We start from the raw sequence: 19,966 nt of genomic DNA, 5'->3' as shown, positions 1-19,966 counted from the left end.
TTTGACTTTCAACAAAGAATTCCAAGGGTACAACAGGTGGAACAAATTTCTGAGTAAGTTGTGGTGGTAGTATACTTTCTTGAGTTGGGTATGTAAGTAGTGGTATCTTTTCTTTAGTAAACGCTGACTTCTCCACTACAGATACACACAATGGTGACACTGTTCGACCCAAAATCAAGCGTGATAGATATGTGTTCAAATCCCCATCATTATCAATAAAAACAGGTTTTGGATTTCTGATATTCGGAATATCATACTTCACTTGGAGCACTAAATCGTATGCTGATATCTGGAGATTAAGTCTATCGTAGAGTATATCAAGTAATTCAGCATAACGAGTATTTTGGGGTAGATCAAATGTTTTGATTGAAGATGCATCAAAAAACAGTATTCCATCAGCATCAAGTTTCCACTCTCCATTATAGAAAACGAAAACTTCAGCTGCAATATAAAAACATGATTTGATTAAGAAACGGATAATTAAGACTTCGCGAATCGCTATGAACTTAGCGAAACGGGAAGGCCTTCGCGAATCGTAAGGCACTTAGCGAAACGAGAAGTCCTTCGCGAATCGTAAGGCACTTAGCGAAACGGGAAGTAAACCCTAATCAATCTCAGAAAACGAACATCAATAAAACATGCTTCAAATAGACGTACCTATTGGAACAGTGCTCGTGCACGTCGTCGAGCTCATAGTGGATTTCGAACGAACTTCTCCGACGAGATCGCCGCCGCCGCCGCCGGAGTTTAGAGAGAAGGAGGAGAAGAGCGGGAAGAGAGAGAAGGAGAAGAAAAAAATGAAAAAAAAGTACACCAGGTTATATTAAATAGTAAGGGCAATTTGGACATTTCACATGTCGTCACTTCGCGAAACGCTAAGTGACTTAGCGTTTCGCGACAAGGGCAAAATCGTCCAAAAAAAATAAAATTACCACGAGCGCAATAAAATTATCATTTTTCCACCAGGTCAAATACTTCAGTTTGTAAGGTCATTTCGTCAAATTCCCCCTAAAGAATGGGTTATTTGCAAAATGTTGTAGCGCATGACAATAAAAAAAAATTAAAAATTAAAAATTAAAAAATAAAAAAAAAAGCTGGTGACACTTATAATTCTTTCCGGACGATTTTTCTCATGTCGCGAGACGTCCAAAATCGCGAGACGCAACTGGCATTTGCGAGACACACTCGGCATTCGCGAGACGCAACCGGCATTCGCGAGACGCAACCGGCATTCGCGAGACGAAATTTTATTTTATTTTATTTGTTTTTGAAAAAAAAAAATCGTCTCGCGATTGCCGGGTGCGTCTCACGAATGTCGGGTGCGTCTCGCGAATGCCAGCATTCGCGAGACGAATTTTATTTAAAAAAATAAAATTGTCTCGCGAATGCCGATAGCGTCTCGCAACAGGGGCATCTTCGTCCAAAAAAAATAAAAGTGTCACCAGCGCTCTTTTTTTATACATAGACACTTTTTACAAATACACTAATCTTTATTTTCATTTCCTCCAATTTCATTTTCAGTTCCATTCATTCAACACAAAATTATTAGCAAGTTTTTTTTATTAAATTTAATATTAAAAATAAAAAATGTTATTGTTTTTTTAACAAAATGTTTAACCTTAATTTACTTGATTTATTATGGTAACATAAGAGAGATAATAGTGGTTAGAAGTGTATTATTATTATTATTATTATTATTATTATTATTATTATTATTATTATTATTATTATTGACATGAAATTTAGTAATTTGAGTTGGGTTAACTTAAAAACAATTTGGGTGACATAAAATGAATAATAGAAAAATTATGGACAAAATAAATAGTCGTAGTTAATTTGAATATTTATGTGAAATTAAATTGGTACGAGTTGACCCGTCTATAAATTTGAAACAGTTAAAGATAAAATAAAAAAATGTTATACGTATGTTTCTTAACAAAAACAAGTAAAACCCTAATAAAATTTTATATTTTAAATTCTACACAAAGTTGATAAACGTAATATATTCATAACAATATAATTTCTATTATCATTAATTTTATATAAATATTTTCTTTTTTTTTATTATATTTATATATAAATAAAAGCTTAACCTATTAAATCAAAATATCATATACATATAAATTAAAATATATATAAATCACAAAAAAATAATTTAATATTTTAAAAAAAAATAGTTAAAAAAAATATGATATAAATATTTATATTATAAAATTAAATAAATAAATATATAGCATTATATAATTATCTTACTGTATATTGAAAAATTTAGGAACTTCGAAAGGTGAAATCGAAGTCAAAAGATCATGCCGAAAGGTGAAATTGCAGGCCGAGAGGTGAAATCAAATGTTGAAAATATTAGCTTGAGTTAAACATTATAATAAATACTGGTAAATTCACATGGGTTGCACACGAAAAAATAAAACAAAAAAAAAATTTAACAAAAAAAAAATAACAATAATTTTAAAATATGTATTAATATATCTTATAAAATTAGGATAAGAAATTAATTATTTTTATTATATATAATGTTATATATGTTCATATAGAACCAATTCTCAAACTAACCTTGTTTGACATTCAACTTCCCAAACTAACTTACTCATTCTCAAACTAACCTACTTTACTATTTAAACTCAATTTTTTTTTATTTTTTTTTTTATTTTTTTTATTTTTTTATATTTAAACTTATTATTATATATATATATTTAAATTATTATCTTTATTAAAATATTTAAATTATTATTTTTATAAATTTGATTATTTATATTTAAATTAATATTTTTTATAAATTTGATTATTTATATTTTAATATATATTTAATTTTAATTATTATTTTTATTTTAAAAATATTATATAAACGAGAATGGTTTAAATATAATGACAAAAATATTATAAAAAAAACACGATTGTTTAAAGTGTCACCAAATAAATTGAAAAACAACAAGATTAAACATCTGAGAAACAATAATAAAAACATAAATAAAAAATATTTATCAACTAACAAACATAACATGGAATATAGTTTTAACGATTTCAGATATTTTCAAGAAAATCAATATTGGATGTTCTCAATTGGGAAAAATATGATAATTTTATTCCTATTGAAATTTTGAGAAAGAAAAAAACTAACGAAGTCAAAGTCAGTGTATTCGAATTGAGATGGATAACTCACGAAAGATTATAATTTGTGCGAGGTGTGGCCAAAAAAGTTATACATGAATAATCACATTATAATTTGTGAGAGGTGTGGCCAATAATGTTATACGAAACTAGTCAAAAATTATTTTGAGTAAAATTGTCAATAAATTAGAGAGGAATGATTGTAATTATTTTTATAAATTATTATATATGGTTATGGTTAAAATATATTAGTATTTATTAATTATTTATGAGGATTATAAGGTGAATATTTATTATAATATAATAAATAATAATTGAAATGTAAATGTATATATTAAAATTATAATTATAATATTTATAAAAATAATAATTTAAAATATAAATAATAATGTAAATATATACATCAAAATATAAATAATCTAATTTATAAAATAATATTAATATTTTAATAAAAAATAATAATTTAAATATATATATAATAATAATAAGTTTAAATATAAATATATAAAAAATAAAAAAAAATAAGAAAACTGAGTTTTAATAATAAATTAGGTTAGTTTAAAAATGGATGAACAGTTTATATACATATAAATTATAAAATTGTTTTCATTTTTTTTTTTTTTTTTTTTTTTTTTTTTTTTTTTTTTTTTTTTTTTTTTTTTTTGACTAATCGGCCATGATTATGAAAGTCCTTAATTTTTTATTTATTTATTTTTTAACATTTGTTGGATCTTAAATCCAATGTAATTTAACTTATTCTTTTATAAACAATTTCATGATACTAGGAATGTATTGAGATTTAGTTTAAGCTGGTCCTTTTTCACTAAGAAATAAGGACCGAGGAGAGTGTCTTAACCAACAATTTTAATAAGAAACATCTCTGCAAATTACATCATTCAACAAAAAGGGTAACTTTACCCGAAATCCACAAATCACCTCCAAGGAATTAAGAAAGTAGTAATTAAAGATTCTTCCAAACTATATTATTAGAAAAAACTTGTTATTTAAATAAGCATTCGCCCTCAATATCTAAGAGCAAGCTTGACGCGTAATTCCAAGGCGGTTATTTGGGATGTCGAAGATGTAACGGTTGTTTTGTTGCTGGAAACTAGCAATAACATTCAACACAGAATTGACATTGTTTGGAGAAGCAGCCATAGCAAGACATGAAATGCTACCAGATGAACTGCGTATCAGGAAGTTGTCTTGTGGTAATGACACATTCAAACCATCAAACACCAATACAATAGAAGGTATAGTTATTGGGACATTGTAACATGTGTCAAATCCTCCCAATGTCGTTACATTTGCTGTCGGACCCATCCTACGTCGAAACTCATCTCTCACCGCTTCATATACTGGTTGCACTAGTCTCGTGAACACGGTTCCTTCAATTAAAACAGAGTAATCATAATTGGAAATTCAATATTTGCACCTAAAATAATCAAAAGAGCTTAATAATGAAAGGAGTAATGATAGTGACATGCATTTTATAGGATTTGAAATCTAATAGAGTAAAAATAAATAAAAATTTAAGTTCAGTCACGTGTTGTCACATTATTCTCGATATCATTAATGACACAAAATCTATGTTCCGAATGATTACTATGATGAATGAGTCCATTACCTGAATCGATGATAGTTCCGGCTCCGGTGGTGGCATTGAACGCAAGGGCGCTTGGTGGAATACCCACAATTTTCCGACCAACCTTAATGGCTACCAAGTTTACATAGTATAGAGAAGATCTTTTTGGATTCTTAAGTAGAGGTGTGTATTTGATCTTCTTCAGTTGGCCAACTGGTCCTAGCCAGAGTGAACCAGAGAAGTTTAAGGCCTTGTAACTAGGAAGGCAATAAGAGAATGTGGATTGGTACAAGTTTTGGCTTTGCGAAACAAGTGACAATGGACCACGACCCAGACCAAGAAGACCCTGACTCGGGATTGAGCTGGGGCCAGTGATCTTCTTGATGCAGCCAAAGGTGTAGCCAGGGATGTCGTCTCCACCAAGATTAACAGTGTCTTGTGAGAGATTAGCTGAAACAATTGAACCACCGTATGTCACGTTGAAGCTACATGAGCCAGTAGCACAAAAGGGAGACGGAACCTGTTGGCAATGAATGTCTTGACAATCTAGTATCTTGTAAGAGGTGGAGTTTTCAGATGAGAAAACGGTTAAAGGGCAGCCTTCACAGCCACCACAAGGGACCCAAGCCGCGTCATTGCTGGTGTCTAGAGCCATAAGGAAGCTCTGGGGTGGGGTGCCGACACTAGCCCTGATGACATACGTGGGGCTCTGAACCACCTGCTGACGTCCAGAAGCAATGGGGAGTGATTTGCGGGTGACCAGACTGACTAAGTAGTTCAGCCTGGCCTGGTCTTTTGATTGCAACTCGTCCCATGAGAGTGGGTCTGGTTTTGTGTGGAAGGGGCTGTTGACGTGGAATAATTGGAGGGTGGTGCGTTTGGGGACGACGGCGGCATAGTTGGTGGAGGTTAGATAAAGGGAGAGAAAGATGACTGAGTGTAGTAGTGAAGGTACAGCCATGAGTATTTGGTGAATTGGAGAAGTGAGAAGTGTGGCCTATATATAGTTGTCCATTTTGGAAACAATTTCTTTATGATGTATATGTTTACTAGAAACGTTATTTTGTCTAATTATCTCACTAATCACTACTATTGTTGTCATAACATTTTCCTAGAATAACAACTATATGCATTATAGTGTTTTTATTTTCAAACAATATAATTTTTTTTTATATTATAAGTTTGATTGTGATGTCTATATAGACATAATCTATTATTTATTTTTGATTTTTAATCAAAATAATTATTTGATACAAGCTTCTTTTTTACATTCTAACGTTGTATCAGAACATTTTTTTTTATTTTTTATATATAATTATAGTCTTTTGTTGCCTCTAATAATTAATAATTATTCAATACAATTTTTTCTTTTTATTCTAACATAGTATCTGAGCTCAAATTTTGTTTTTGAACTACAAAATCTAATTTTCCGCTTACTTATTTATGGATGACTCTAATAATTTATTCTTATATTTTTAATAATATATTTTTTTTATAGATATTTTGGTTGATGTTCTTATTCTCTTCGATTATCATATCTTTTGAGTTTTGTTTTCAGTTGTTATTTTATCTTAGTAGTTAATGCTCATATTTTTATTGGTTTTAATCCAATCATATGTGTTTTTTATTGGTTATTTAGTTAATATAGCGTCATCCTTTCGTTATCGTTATGATAAATTTTCTTTTCAGATGTTTCACCCTAGTATTTTATGCTTATGGGATTCTACATTCTTTACTGATTTTTTAAAGAAACACGTTGTCATCTCGTCGTTGGATAGATCTCAACACTCATGAGTAACATCAATGTTGTTCAGTTATTGTTTCACCCCAATATTTATCGCCCATGATATTCTACATTATTCGTTGGTTTATCAATCAATACACTATCATCCTGTAGTTGGATGGAGCTCATGAGTTTTTGAAGTTTAAAGAATTAACATTAACGTTTCATAGTATCGTCTTCAACCTCAAGTTGTTCAAGTACTTTTCATCTTGAGTTTGAGAATAAATGTTATAATATATAATAATATCTATGTAAATATTATCATAATATTATAAATTGTGATAATATTATTATAATAGACCTAATTTATGTAATTAAATTTATAACATCCAATACAATTATTCAAAATTTAAGTATTTCTAAATGAGAATAAAATTTGTAAAACTTTTTAAAAAGAGTATTTTATCGAGAATTTAATTGAGACATTTGATCTAGGTTTAAGTTTTTTTTAAAACTTTATAAAGATATAATATTGTACAACTAAAGATATTGTGTGGACTTTTGATGGACAAAGCAGTTTGGTTACAGACTGGAATCCATTTGTTAATGTTTTAGAATGGGAAAGAAGAGCTCATTAATTTGGTCCAATGCATACTCCATGATCAGTTTACAGTGAAATTTGAGAAGATTTTGTGAATCTAGCTAGCTATATATATTCTAAGTGAATTATCACATTTTAAAATATTTAGATATATTGAGTCTAATTATTATGATCCAAAATTTGTTGCATTTATTAATTTAGAAATATAAGTTTGTTCAATAGTTGGTTGGAACATGATTCTGCTGCTGGAGCACTAACATGAAATCATGTGAGTGATGGGGACGATCAAGCACTTTCTAATATTGCTATGCGCACTCACTCATATACATTATGCATATTACTTAGACCCACTCATGAACAATTCTTTTTCTTTCTCTCAAATCAATAAGTAAAAATTACAAAATCTTTTTATTCTAGAACCAACTTTTCAAAAAACAAAGCCCATGTTCTTGTTTAGGACTCTAAATCCTATGATTAAAGTACTAACTAACGCAACAAGAAACACTAACAAAGTCAAGAACAAAGAAAAAGCACAAAACTTAAACAAATCTCATGGTTGTTGTTGGGTTTATTTAGATTTTCTTGTACTTGAACATTTACAAATTGGAACGAAACCCATCCTTAGAATTTGATGGAATGTGTAAATAAAGTTTACAAACTTAATATTGAGAAAAAAAAATATACCCAAAATATGTTCTTTCTATAACACGTCATCATGATTTCAGCAACAAAAAACAAGCTTAGATTCTATCTTCACAGAAAGAAAGAAAGAGGTACCCCATTCCGTGAAGAATGGCGAGTGGGCTATCGATTGTTACGTTTCCTCAGTTTGCTTCTCAGGTTGAGCCAAATAAGTTCCCTACTTCAAGTATCAGCATTTCTCAATCTTCTTTTCGTGGGTTATTTATCAGAAGTCGCGGAACCTCTAGGAATCAATCCTCATGCCGCTGCAACTTCAATGATCTTGGCGACAAACGAACAGAGAGAAGAAGCGGAATCCAGCTCTATCGTGATATTGAGAGGTATTCATTGATTATTTACTGGTTGGCAGCACACTCATGAGTGCATTTCTTTTGTTGGTTTAACTGTCTTATGGCTTGAAATTGGATGTGTTCTATAGCTAGGAAAGACGCTAAGAGCTTGTTTACACTGAAAAACCATTTTGAGTAATTCTTTTTATAAAGGCAATGAAAGAGCTATCTCGAGTGGGTAACATTTGATCAATGTTCTTGATTGAATTCCAGTTCATTTATTGAACTACATGCAGATTTCTCATTCAAATACCATTTATTGTTGTTGGTCACTTCTCATTATTTGCATTTGAAGATATTTTAGGGTTTGTTTGATGTGGCTGACTTGAAATGCTGTCTTACATTTAAGGTTTTCTTCATTTATGTTCAGAAGAATAAGGGACTGTTTATTGTTTATTTGCAGACTTCTTACGGAGAGTGTCAAACAACAGTCTCAATATTCTAGGGCTAGCTCAGGAGACTGGACTGAAGTTGAGGTTTCATTTTTACTTGATATTATCCAATCAATATTACAATACCCTTCCACCACTGTCCCAAAACAAATAACCAGTTTGACCAAAGAGTATGAGAGCTTTTAACCAAGATTCTACGTATTTTGGCATCCAGAGGATACTAACAATTCTAAATGACATGTTTATGCATTATCTGAAAAAAAAAATGAGACATTTACCTTTCAACAGTTTTTCCTCTGATAATGGATAAAGACATGAATGGCCTGATGGGTGTTATGGCAACTAGAATGCTAATGGCATATGCTTACAAGGTGTAAATTGAGTAAGACAAGTTTTTTTCCGACAATTACAGGGAGCATGGGTTGTCAAGCCAAGGAATTCCCAGCCTAATTCAATTGCACATTTTGTTGGTGGTGTATTTGTTGGAGCTGCCCCTCAGCTTACATACCGTTTGTTTCTTGAGCGCCTTGCAGAAAAGTAAGTGGATCTGGAATAAGTGTAAGTTGTAGTTTCATTATCTAGTTGCACCTAAACGTAATAGTTTTCATTTTTGTGAATATTGTAGTTATTAGGTAAAAGGATTAAGTAATTTGTGTTAAGATTCTCGAAATATACGAATGACAAATGGAAAGTTGCTTCGTTTGAGTATTCAGCTTTTACTTATAACTCTGGTTTTTGACTTGATGTGTGCATGGCTGAGAACTATGTTGTATGACCATTTAACTGTCACGTCCCAAACCCAAATTTATACGTTGGACATGTAGTCGCCGCATGTTATACATTAATTTCGTTAATAACATTCTAAGCCGAAAGTAGATCATCCATGTTATATTCATAAATACCAAATAAAATATTGAGATATTTCACATTGTTCTCAAAATATGCTAATGACACCATATTTTCTTCGAGACTATTAAGTCTTACAAACATCATATTCTTGTTTAAAGTTACACTTCTGTAGAACAAAATACAAAATATATTCATTCAATTGGAGTACGCTAAATGCGCTCAGTAAGAAATAACAATCATTTGAGTCTTAGAGTAGAAATCAAATGTAAATACCTTATATGATGCATACTCCTTTTCTTCATCATAGTATATGCAGCTTAGTTTAGCTATTAAAATGATTGTTATTTCCTATTGAGCGCGTATAGCTCATTCCAATTGGATGAATTCTTTTGAGACAGAGATCATGAGTAATCTAGAAGAATCAAAGAGTCTGAAGCATTTATATATATAAGTACTTATATATAGATATTATCGATGAAGGCATCTACACTCTGAATTTTGTATTTTGTCCTACAGAAATGTAACTTAAAACAAGAATATGATGTTTGTAAGATTAATAGTCTAGAAGAAAATATGGTGTCATCCGCATATTTTGAGAACAATGTGAAATATCTCACTATTGTAATCGGTACTTTTATGAATATAACATGGGGGCTAACATGTTATTAACGAAATTAATGTATAACATGCGGCGACTGTACGTCCAATATGCAAATTTGGGTTTGGGACGTGACAGTATGGGGGCTGGGACTTAGCTAACTAGTGACTTCTCTTTTATGACCCAGGGGTATTTTGGTAATTGCAACGCCTTATGCTAGTGGATTTGATCACTCCTATATAGCAGATGAAGCTCAGTTTAAATTTGATAGATGTCTCCGGTCCCTACAGGAATCAGTGAGTTTCTTTAGTATATAACATTCTTGTTAATTCTAATTGAAACAGTTTGGCTGAATTATTAATGCATCTGCTCAGGTACAAGACCTTCCTTCGTTTGGGATTGGTCATTCTTTAGGATCTGTCATTCATCTTTTGATTGGTATGATCTCTCATAACATAGTTTCCAAAGAGGAGTTTCGGTATTTGGTGATTTACTAGACACTTTCTCACCATTGAGACCAGGCTCAAGATATGCCCTGAAAAGAAATGGAAATATACTAATGGCATTCAATAACAAGGTACTTGACACTTCACCCTTCCACTTTATCTGATTTTGTCTTCTTTTTATTTTTATTTTTATGGTGGCTTGATATTGATTTGAATTTGAAAACAGTTACTTTATTTTCAATTGTTTAACAGCTCAAAAGGAGATAATTCTACTAATTTTCCAGGAAGCGAGCTCTGCAATCCCGTTACTTTCACCTGTATTAGTCCCAATGGCTCAAAGCATTGGACCCCTTTTGTCACAAATTTCTTCATCACCAACTGTCCGCTTAGGGGTAAGGATCTCCTTGCAAATTCATCACCAACTGTCTGCTTTGAATGTCTCAATAAGATTTTCATTCAAAAAGGAGTTGGATCTTTGTTGCTGCTATTTTCAATTGATGGTTTTGTCAATTTCCAGGCAGCTAAAAGGTTATGAGACTAGTTAGAACTTAGATGGGTATGAGACTCTTAGCGGACTTTGTTTAAGGAAAATGTCATTGGAAACTGTTGTTATGCCTTCAATGGGCTTTTATTATCAGTTCTTTTACATCTTGGTTCTTGCATGTTGATTTCTTTTGGTTATTGCTTCTTCCTTTTATATTTAAGCTTTCTTAATGACTTCTAAACAGGCTGAAATGACTCTTAAGCAGTTGGAGAATCTTAGTCCCTCCATAGCAAAGCAAGTGCGTCCACTGGTTGAACAACTTCCTCCATTGTACTTGGACTTGGTAAACGGGAAGGAAAATTTCAGTCCTGAGCCAGAAGAAACTCGAAGACTAGTAAGCAAAACCTTTATATTTACCCTTCTTGTATATATTGTTTCTGCTGATTTGAGTGATTTAACATAAATATTTAGTACATTCATTTCCATACTTATAATTGCATAAAAAAAGATGGAAAAATACCAGGCAGTAAATTTTAGTATAAATGACGCATTTCTAATAAATGGTAAATCTCATTAGATTTTTTTTTTCCAGGTTAGGTCATACTATGGGATTTATAGGAATCTTTTAGTGCAGTTCAAAGATGACACGATTGATGAAACTCCAACATTAGCTGAATTGCTTAGGTCCAGGTCTGCCGTTAGCTCAATGCTAGACATGTCGGTTAGCATGTTGCCCGGGGATCATGGTCTTCCTCTACAACAGGTACGTAGCTATTGTTCGTACACATAGCTTCTTTTGTATTTTGTGTTTCTAATAGTAGAAATTCCAATATAACAAACAGTTCAATTCACACTTGATTAATAGCTTGTTTCATTTGTTCAACAGTCCAATATTTAGTGTTCATATTGCCTTCTAGAGCCATAGAATCTGAAATAAACAGAGTGACATTAAGTTTAAATTGATCCCATTTTCAAATGTGATCCCATCTGGATGAGAAATCTGACTGGCCCCATGTTGGAGTTTCAGATACAGAAACGTTTGGAAACAAAACTGTTTCCGCCCTCTTAGAAAATGGTGTTGTTTAACTAGCTTTTTTTATCGTATGTTTTGGCATTTCCAGGCTCTTCCAGACGTTCCTCCTGCAATGTTGGATGCAGTTAACCGGGGAAGTGATTTTTTAGCAAATTTGACGGTTGGAATGCCATGGGAGAATGTTGCAAAAGAAGCTGCAAGTACATTGGGTATTGACACTTGGAAAGACTTAGACTTGCTAGTGGATGCCATCTCTTCTTGGATAGCTTCTAATGCCTCTGGTCCACGACTTTTGAGGTCGTGATTCGGTGCTCGAACAGAAACAGGTGAAATGCAAATATGCAATTCTTCTTATCATTGTGAATAAGAAAATTTAAGTTTATTGAATATGCAATCGAGTAACATGATATCATTGAAGAAATCTTTCACAAGTTATATACAAATGTTAATGAATGCAATGAGTTTGGTTTGAAGGGATTTCTTGAAGAAGGAACCATCAATGACCAAAAAAAATTCTATTTTACTGAAAAACGACCTACATAAACTCCATTAGATTACTGCAATTAAGTTTTTTTTTTTTTTGTTAGATTTAAATGGTTAATTCAAAAGTGGCCATCAAAGCGATACCTGGATGTGAAGATCTTGTCTGGTTTGTTACTTTCATTGTTTTTTAGTGATCACAATCTTCATTCTTAGAGGTTAAACTAATATCATGTTGATGCATTTTCTTCTCCCTTGTATCTTATACTTAAATTTTTTTTTTTTTAATTAAAGGAGAACTAACCTGACACATCACAATCATTCCCCGTTTAAACTTAAAGCATTTTTAGATAGAATCGAACCCGTGACTTTTTGTCTCTTAAGATTGTATTTGTATTGAAAGATAATTTTTTTTTTTTTGAAAGAATTTGATTTAATTTTTTTTATAACATATTAAGTCTATTATTTATTTTAATTGTTAATGTTTATGCTAATAATATTGTGCATACTCACTAGAAATGAGCGCTTCATGGATATATATATTTGATCTAATTGCTATTTGAGATTCCAACTTTGAAGTGTTGCATGATACTCAGACTAATTTTAGTATTTAAAGTTTTTTCACAAATAAATAAATATCCATATTCTTTCTTTGACACAATAGTTTCATGTTCTTAATTAATTTATTACATTTGTATAAAAAAAAAAATATTTTTCTTTCTTTCAATATTTCAATATATTTTCACATATTACCCACTTTTAAGATATTTAAACTATATTCGACAATTTAAAACACCTATATTTCAAAAAAATATTCAATTTAAAATACAAGTACGTCTAAATTAGCCGACCGTACCGTATACAATGTTATTTCCTTAAAATTATTTAAAAAAATAATTACAAAATCTATATCAATTTCAAAATTTTTATTAGATTACACATTTTTGTAGTCAATAAATCCAATTTTAACAAAATAAAATACGTAAATTTAAAAAACAATATTCAAATTAAAAAAAAATATGTTCAAAACGTCTCTTAACATTATTTTATTTAAAAACGTAATAAATTAATTTAAAAAAATAAAAATAATACATTAAAATAAGATAGTACGTTTTTTTGGTTTGGTAAAAGTCTCTAATAACTAAAATTTTCATAAATCAAATATGAAAACTACAAAAGTTTTGGGAGATATTCATTTTTTATTTTTTCATTAAAATTCACATTAATTTTCAAATTCAATGTAATGAAATAAGAATTGGGCCATAAAAAAATGTACTACGGCATTGGTCTGGGCTAATTTCAAGACTGATGCTTCTGAAAATAGTTGGGCTTGATGGGCCTTCGGCCCGTAGCCTTTTGGCAAACAAAGGTTTTGAACTAGAATCAGCGACGTCTTCACCTCCCACGGTGCGAGAGGGAAGTTTTCCGGAGAAGTTGAGGAGGACGGCGGTCGATTGTTTCATCAAGCTCTCAAATACGTTCGACACCGTCGTCGTCGCCGGCCGGACAATCTTCGGTCACTGCTCTCTCCGGCTGCTCCAGTATCTGATTCTCATAAAAGATTCATTCGAACTTGTATACAAAATTCATTCTATTACATATAAATACGGTATTGCGGCAATCTGTTTATGATTTCCAATGGAACAGTCTCAATTGGAAACCCTAAGAAGCTTAGCTTCTCTATTCCCTCTCCCTCAGCAACGACCACGAAGGCTTCTTAAGAGCGAAACTTTTTCTACTCTGGTCCGCATGCACTCTCTCTTCCACGACGAATCTCGACCTACTCATTCTAATAAGGTTTCCGAAGTAGTGCCAGAAATAGGGTTCCAAAATGGTAACACTTGTTTAATTATTAGTCTCTTATATTTCTAGAATTTTCAGACGGGAATAAAGGCAGTTATAGTTAAATAATAATATTTTATTGCTCTGTATTGTAGGGAAAGATGAAGAGGAATGGACGAAGACAATTGAGCCTGAGCCACTGTATGAAACTACTTGTTCCACTAGTCTGGAAACTGAAATTTTGCCTATTCAGAAGTGTTCTGTTGGTTCAGGGATTGATGCGTGTGTAAATGTTGATTCAAATGGAATTGGAGGTTCTGAAAATAGTATGAACAATGAGCTGATTCAGGATGTTGTGAATGAATTGGGAAAAAATTTGATGGATGATGGAAAGAAGGCTGATGGTAATATCTGTTTGGGAGTCAACCAAGAGCATGGCAATCTTGGAATAGACCTGGATATAGAAAATGAAAAGGGAAAGGATTTCAGTACGAAAAACGACAGTTCCCTCACAATGGAAGCGGTTGTCCCAGCATGGGATATGGATTCAATGTTTGAGTGTTTGATGCATGATGAGAAGGATGGTGAAGAAAACTCGTTAATTGAGCAGAAAATTTCCAATGAAATTTGGCAGGAAGATTCAATGGAGTTGGAGAAATTCTTATCCGGTTCTAATATTAATGAGTTGTCTCATAAAGATGTTGTAGATGAGGAGATGGAAGAAGGAGAGATCATGTATGAAGTTGGGGATCTTGTTCAACCATTGGATTCTTTTCTTGAAGAGGCTGGTTTATCAGAGAACATGAAGGATGATGAGGGGATTGTAGCTGATTCCATAAGAAATTTAGAACCATTGACCTCTAACAACACGGATGATATAAACCAGAAGGATCTAAGGTCTAATGAACCCATGTTAGGAAAAGACAAAAATCTGAACTTTGATTATATGAAAGAGGATAATATAAAGAAGGCAGATGGTAATGATTTTCTTAAAGCAGCTGTAGTAAGTAAAAACCAAGCAACTACAATGCCTCACGAGTCTGATATTCCAGAATCACACGCAAGGATTTTAGAGGAAATAGTAGCTGAAACCGAGACAGCTGGAACTGTAGAAAAGGTGTGTTTTAATATTACTAAGCTGATGATGGAGTTTATTATCTTCAAACCTGTGGAATGTCATGGAGTTTATACTTCTTAAAACTTTATGAGCAAAACCCTCCTGGGTTATTTACTTCTGAAATGTGCTTTGGCCATTATTTGCTCCATTTTCTATACTTATAAAACACGTTACTTCCCTTTTGTTGGTACCTTTGATATTATACAAGGTTGATTTGCTTTATCTTCATCCTATTTGTCAGGTTGCTGATACCCATAAAAAGAGAAAGAGGGGTCCCGAGGCCAAGCAAAGGAAGAAGGTGAGGCATATGTGTTCATCAGACTTTTTTCTTAAAAAAATTATAGTGATGTCATACATTTATATTTTTGCTGAAATCATACCTTGGTTAATAGTTGTGCTGACTTGTAAACCAGTATTTAATAAATCGTTTTTGAATTGACATTTTTTTCTTCCGTATTTCTTGTTACAGAAAAAAGAAAGGATTAAACGAGCTGAAAATAACAGGCGCCTTGGGGTGAAGAGATTGAAAATCGTACCAATTTCTAAACCGAAAGCAATTGTATATTGTAGGCACTTTGTCAAGGGCAGATGCCATGAGGTTTGTTTAGTCTTTGTCGATTTTTCCTTTTCATTCAGGCGATGTGATGCTTGAGATATAAAAACCTGATTTTTCTGACCCGAAGGAGAGTTTCGGTGTCTCACTTTTCTTGGTTGCTTTGTTTCTTGCAGGGCGAGAACTGCAAATTCTCCCATGATATAGTACCCACAACAAAATCTCAGGTATAGTCATTATTGTTCTGTGATTAAGGCGGTGTTTGATAACACCCACTTAAATCTTAAGGAATAAGTGCTTATTTAAATTATGTTCATTTGATAACAATTACTTAATTTCACTTAATTAATTAGGCTAAGCTCAAATTGGGTAAGAAAATTAAGCTATATAACTTTGCTTAATTTGGTTAGGTAAATGACTTAACTTGATAATCTAGTAAGAGTATCCAAAAGGACAACTTTAACCCTCAAAATTATTTAACTTACATCATTATAAGGGTAAAATAATCTATTAAGTACTATTCAGACACTAGTTCCACATTTCATCAAATCAACTTATATCACTACTTAATATTTAAATATTTGCATTGTGGTTATTCATTGTATACTTAACTCATTTGGTACTTAAAATTCAGTATTCAACATTCAAACACTTATGTTTTAGTTTGATCAAACACACCCTAAGTTTAGCTCAAATTTATGCTTTGATGATTTCGTAGGTTGTTTGCAAGCACATCTTGATTTCTTTTTCTTTTGTTGGGTTTGCAGCCTTGTTGCCATTTCGCTCGTCATACATGCATGAAGGGAGATGACTGCCCTTTTGATCACGAACTCTCCAAGTATCCGTGCAACAATTACATTTCCAAAGGTTATTGCAGCCGAGGCTCTGAATGTTTGTTCTCACATCAGGTATTATATTCACATTCGAAACCCCTACTATTTGCTTCCGATAACTTTCTGCATAACATTTGCTATATGCACCATTTTTTTTCTTTTTAAAGGTACCGCCCACGAATAATTCCAGTGAAACTACTGCACCTGAATTGAAACCTTCAGGCTTGTTGGAAAATAAAGGTCCTCAGAAGCAACTGAAAGCTCCCAGCAAGAAAAATGAAAAGGCAGATGCAGAAACCATATTAAAACATCCTGTTAAGGGAATAGACAAACTTTTGTTTGGGATAGGATCTCTGCCCAATCATTCTATTGGGCGCGACTCAACCGGGCCTTGTATAGAAAACCATGGAAGTAAAGCACACATGATTACAAGCCCTAATTCCTTGACAGAATCAAGGAGAGTCAACTTTCTGTCATTTGGTAAATCCCCTGTGAAAGATTTGAAAACCAATGGATCATCTAACTTGTTGTATACTACAAGGGATAATGCCAGCACAAATATAGCAGTTGCTGCTTCATCTCTTCTGCAAAAGGAAGGGGGTAAGAGTGAGATGCCAGAGAAGCCAACTACTCAAAAGTGGTTGCCCCGTGGGATAAATTTTATGTCATTTGGCTCCGGTCAAACAAAAGCTTTTCAAGATACAAATGTTTTAAATAAAAAAATACTACAGATGCCAATTTCTACCGAATCAGATAAGTTAACAGTTGACCAAAATGAGATGCCAGAGAAACCATCTACACAAAAGTGGTTGCCCCGTGGAATAAACTTTATGTCATTTGGTCAAACAACAGCTTCTCAAGAATCAAATGTTGTAAATAAAAAAATACTACAGATGCCAGTTTCTATCGAATCAGATGACTTGACAGTTGACCTCGGTAAAGGCTTGCCTTGTCCTGCTTCAAAGCCCCCAGCACCCTTGCTGAGTACATCAACGTTTTCTATGAAAGGCCAACGTTCGAACTCAGCCCAAAAGTCCCTTCTGTCAATGATAGCATTTGCGGATAAGTATCAGTCGAGAATTAAGACGATGGATCGTGCAGGAAATGTCCCCGCCAAAGAAAGCTAGGGTTTTCTTGTATGGTGGTGATGACATTGTAAATTGCTGAAATTGTATTATACATGGGTGCAGAGGTAAATGATATCATTTTAAATGTTCTTTTATAAGAAGCAGAGAAATAGATTACATATTGTACTAAGTTTATGACTAGTCTTTAATAGTGAACATCTTGTCCAAAAACTAAGCACCTTCTTGTTAAGCTAGGAACTACTCTACAGAAAGTGCTGGAAATGGCCCTCAAAAGGAAACTAGTAATTTCTTGTATTGCGGAAGTTGTATTCTATGTGTGCAGGTAATCATGTTATTTTAATTTATCTAATTTTCAGTTATTTATTCTCTACATAAAAATCAGTATTCAAATTAAGTAGTAACTTTCATAATTATTTTCATATAGATTCAATGTTACTTAAACTTATATTTGTTTATTAGGGTAATGTTAGACTATTGATTATATCTTTTACATTTATTAATACTTTTGAAGTGAACTGTTTTATAATGAGAATTTAGTTTCAAATTTAAAATGAGGTGTCTTTATGTGTCAAAAGAGATTTTAAACATAGGGATGCTAACAGGTGGAGCATATTCTTTGATTGATGTAGATACCTTGTTTGGATCTAGCAATTTCCAAACCCAAGAAGTACCTAGCAAGTCCAAAAACTTTGACATTACTAAATTCATCCAGAGTTTCACCAGCCAATAAACTATCAGTATCGCGAATAAATAGGGTTGGAAAAAGTATGATCAATACCTCTAGTAAGTAAACAATTATTGTGGAAGTTGGTGAATGTCATTTTTTTCAACTGCTGCAATTGCTATTATTAATAAATGTGCTTCGACTGTCTTGGCTTATGATGAAAAAGATCAATTTAAGCCTCTTTCAATTGGACCATCGGATTTGAGTTTAGTTTTATGAACCCTTGATAATTCAATGACTTTCATGTTTGATTTTGTTCTAAAACATGAACCTCTGATACACTCCTCATATGTGAATAATATTCTGTAACTGCTGATTTTATTTAGAGAAGATGAAATTGATGAAGTAAGACTGAAGAAACTGATACCACATTAGGAGAAGGAAGTTCCATGCTCATCATTATCATTTGTGGGGAGTAATAAAAGGTAAGAGAACAAAATGATGAATCAATTGTGTCAACAAAAAGTCTATATTGCATTGACTTTTGTAGTCAACTATTGTAAACATTTTGCTAGCCTACTAAAACGCCCATAGTTGAAGTAGGGTCATAACAGGTAGGTCGATTTTTCATGGGTATATTATAGCAGATAGAAGATTATATCTTTCTGCTAGAGAGGATAAAGAAGTATAACATTGTTGGTATAGAACAAACTGTAACAACAATTTGGGTATTTGGCATGTTATAATTCTGTTTGTTATAAAATTGTTCCAATAAGTTCCAAGGAAAATCTAGGATGGTTTATTTTTATACATAATTTTGGGTTATATTCTTTATTAAAATTATATTAAACATATATTTTATTTAGCTTTAATATGATATATATAATATAATAATTTTAATATTATAATTTCATTATTAAAAAATATACTCATAAAATTAATATATTTTTTTTTAAGATGACTTATAGTCATTTTAATTAATAAAACTCAAAAGGGAAATTGAATATAAGAAACAAACATTACAGCAACAATATTACAACGGTTAAACATATATTTTTCTTTACTTCATCTTGCATCTTGCCTGGTACAATTAAGTATCTCCATGTATGAATTAAAGCAAATCCATCAAAGGTTCGCTTATTGTCCTTGAAAAAATTCTAGAATTTCTTTTGGCTCAAATTTGATATACAACTGCTCCACACAAACATTTGAATACATTAACATAGAATGTATCTCCTTTAGTCTTCCTTAGCACAACTCCTATAATACGAATCTAGTCCTCGGGAAAGCTACAAAATTCGAAATTATTAGCGAATTTCTTCCAAAGCACATTAGTATATAGACATTCACCAAGGATATGGGCGTTGCTCGAACAAAGAACATATCTCGTGCATGGAATGGTCATAAACTTGCTTTTCTTATCCCTTGTCATAAGTCTTTCTCTAAACGCCAGCCAGAGGATAATATGATGTCGGAGTATGATTTTAAGAGACCATACACAGTGAGCTCAATCCACCAACCACCCTCTGATGCGTGTGTACTGCTAGGTCATATCGGTATTAAATTCACTCATACAAATCAATC

General features: G+C 32.1%; 3 protein-coding genes across 12 annotated transcripts; 2 read left to right on the top strand and 1 right to left on the bottom strand.

The window, feature by feature from the left end:
• Positions 1 to 3,965: 3,965 nt before the first annotated feature.
• On the bottom strand, positions 3,966 to 5,689 carry LOC124925687 (aspartyl protease AED3-like). The gene is made up of 2 exons (XM_047465759.1): positions 4,751 to 5,689; positions 3,966 to 4,511 (listed from the first exon to the last, which is right to left on the bottom strand). The coding sequence occupies exons 1-2, from the start codon at positions 5,667 to 5,669 to the stop codon at positions 4,153 to 4,155; spliced, it is 1,278 nt and encodes a 425-aa protein (XP_047321715.1). The 5' UTR covers positions 5,670 to 5,689; the 3' UTR covers positions 3,966 to 4,152.
• Positions 5,690 to 7,786: 2,097 nt separating this feature from the next.
• On the top strand, positions 7,787 to 12,595 carry LOC124926313. Of its 2 annotated transcripts, XM_047466511.1 has the most exons (11): positions 7,787 to 8,054; positions 8,467 to 8,539; positions 8,868 to 8,992; positions 10,090 to 10,198; positions 10,277 to 10,340; positions 10,424 to 10,479; positions 10,633 to 10,740; positions 11,077 to 11,226; positions 11,425 to 11,595; positions 11,954 to 12,191; positions 12,453 to 12,595. In XM_047466511.1, exons 1-10 carry the CDS (start codon positions 7,825 to 7,827, stop codon positions 12,167 to 12,169), a joined length of 1,302 nt encoding a protein of 433 aa, XP_047322467.1. In that variant the 5' UTR covers positions 7,787 to 7,824; the 3' UTR covers positions 12,170 to 12,191; positions 12,453 to 12,595. The 2 variants fall into 2 exon arrangements, with proteins under 2 accessions (XP_047322467.1, XP_047322466.1); XM_047466510.1 differs by lacking the exon at positions 12,453 to 12,595 and having other exon boundaries at positions 11,954 to 12,342.
• A 1,161-nt stretch (positions 12,596 to 13,756) lies between these two features.
• Positions 13,757 to 19,105, top strand: LOC124925910 (zinc finger CCCH domain-containing protein 65). 9 transcript variants are annotated; one of them, XM_047466042.1, is made up of 9 exons: positions 13,757 to 14,179; positions 14,283 to 15,244; positions 15,486 to 15,542; positions 15,714 to 15,842; positions 15,974 to 16,024; positions 16,565 to 16,705; positions 16,798 to 17,822; positions 17,953 to 18,040; positions 18,774 to 19,103. In XM_047466042.1, the coding sequence occupies exons 1-7, from the start codon at positions 13,984 to 13,986 to the stop codon at positions 17,755 to 17,757; spliced, it is 2,496 nt and encodes an 831-aa protein (XP_047321998.1). In that variant the 5' UTR covers positions 13,757 to 13,983; the 3' UTR covers positions 17,758 to 17,822; positions 17,953 to 18,040; positions 18,774 to 19,103. The 9 variants fall into 9 exon arrangements, with proteins under 9 accessions (XP_047321998.1, XP_047321994.1, XP_047321999.1 ...); XM_047466038.1 differs by having other exon boundaries at positions 18,769 to 19,103; XM_047466043.1 differs by having other exon boundaries at positions 17,949 to 18,040.
• Positions 19,106 to 19,966: the final 861 nt, after the last annotated feature.

The sequence above is a fragment of the Impatiens glandulifera genome, chromosome 2 (assembly GCF_907164915.1).
Source record: "Impatiens glandulifera chromosome 2, dImpGla2.1, whole genome shotgun sequence".
NCBI lineage: Eukaryota > Viridiplantae > Streptophyta > Magnoliopsida > Ericales > Balsaminaceae > Impatiens > Impatiens glandulifera.
This window is presented reverse-complemented; position numbering and strand designations above follow the sequence as displayed.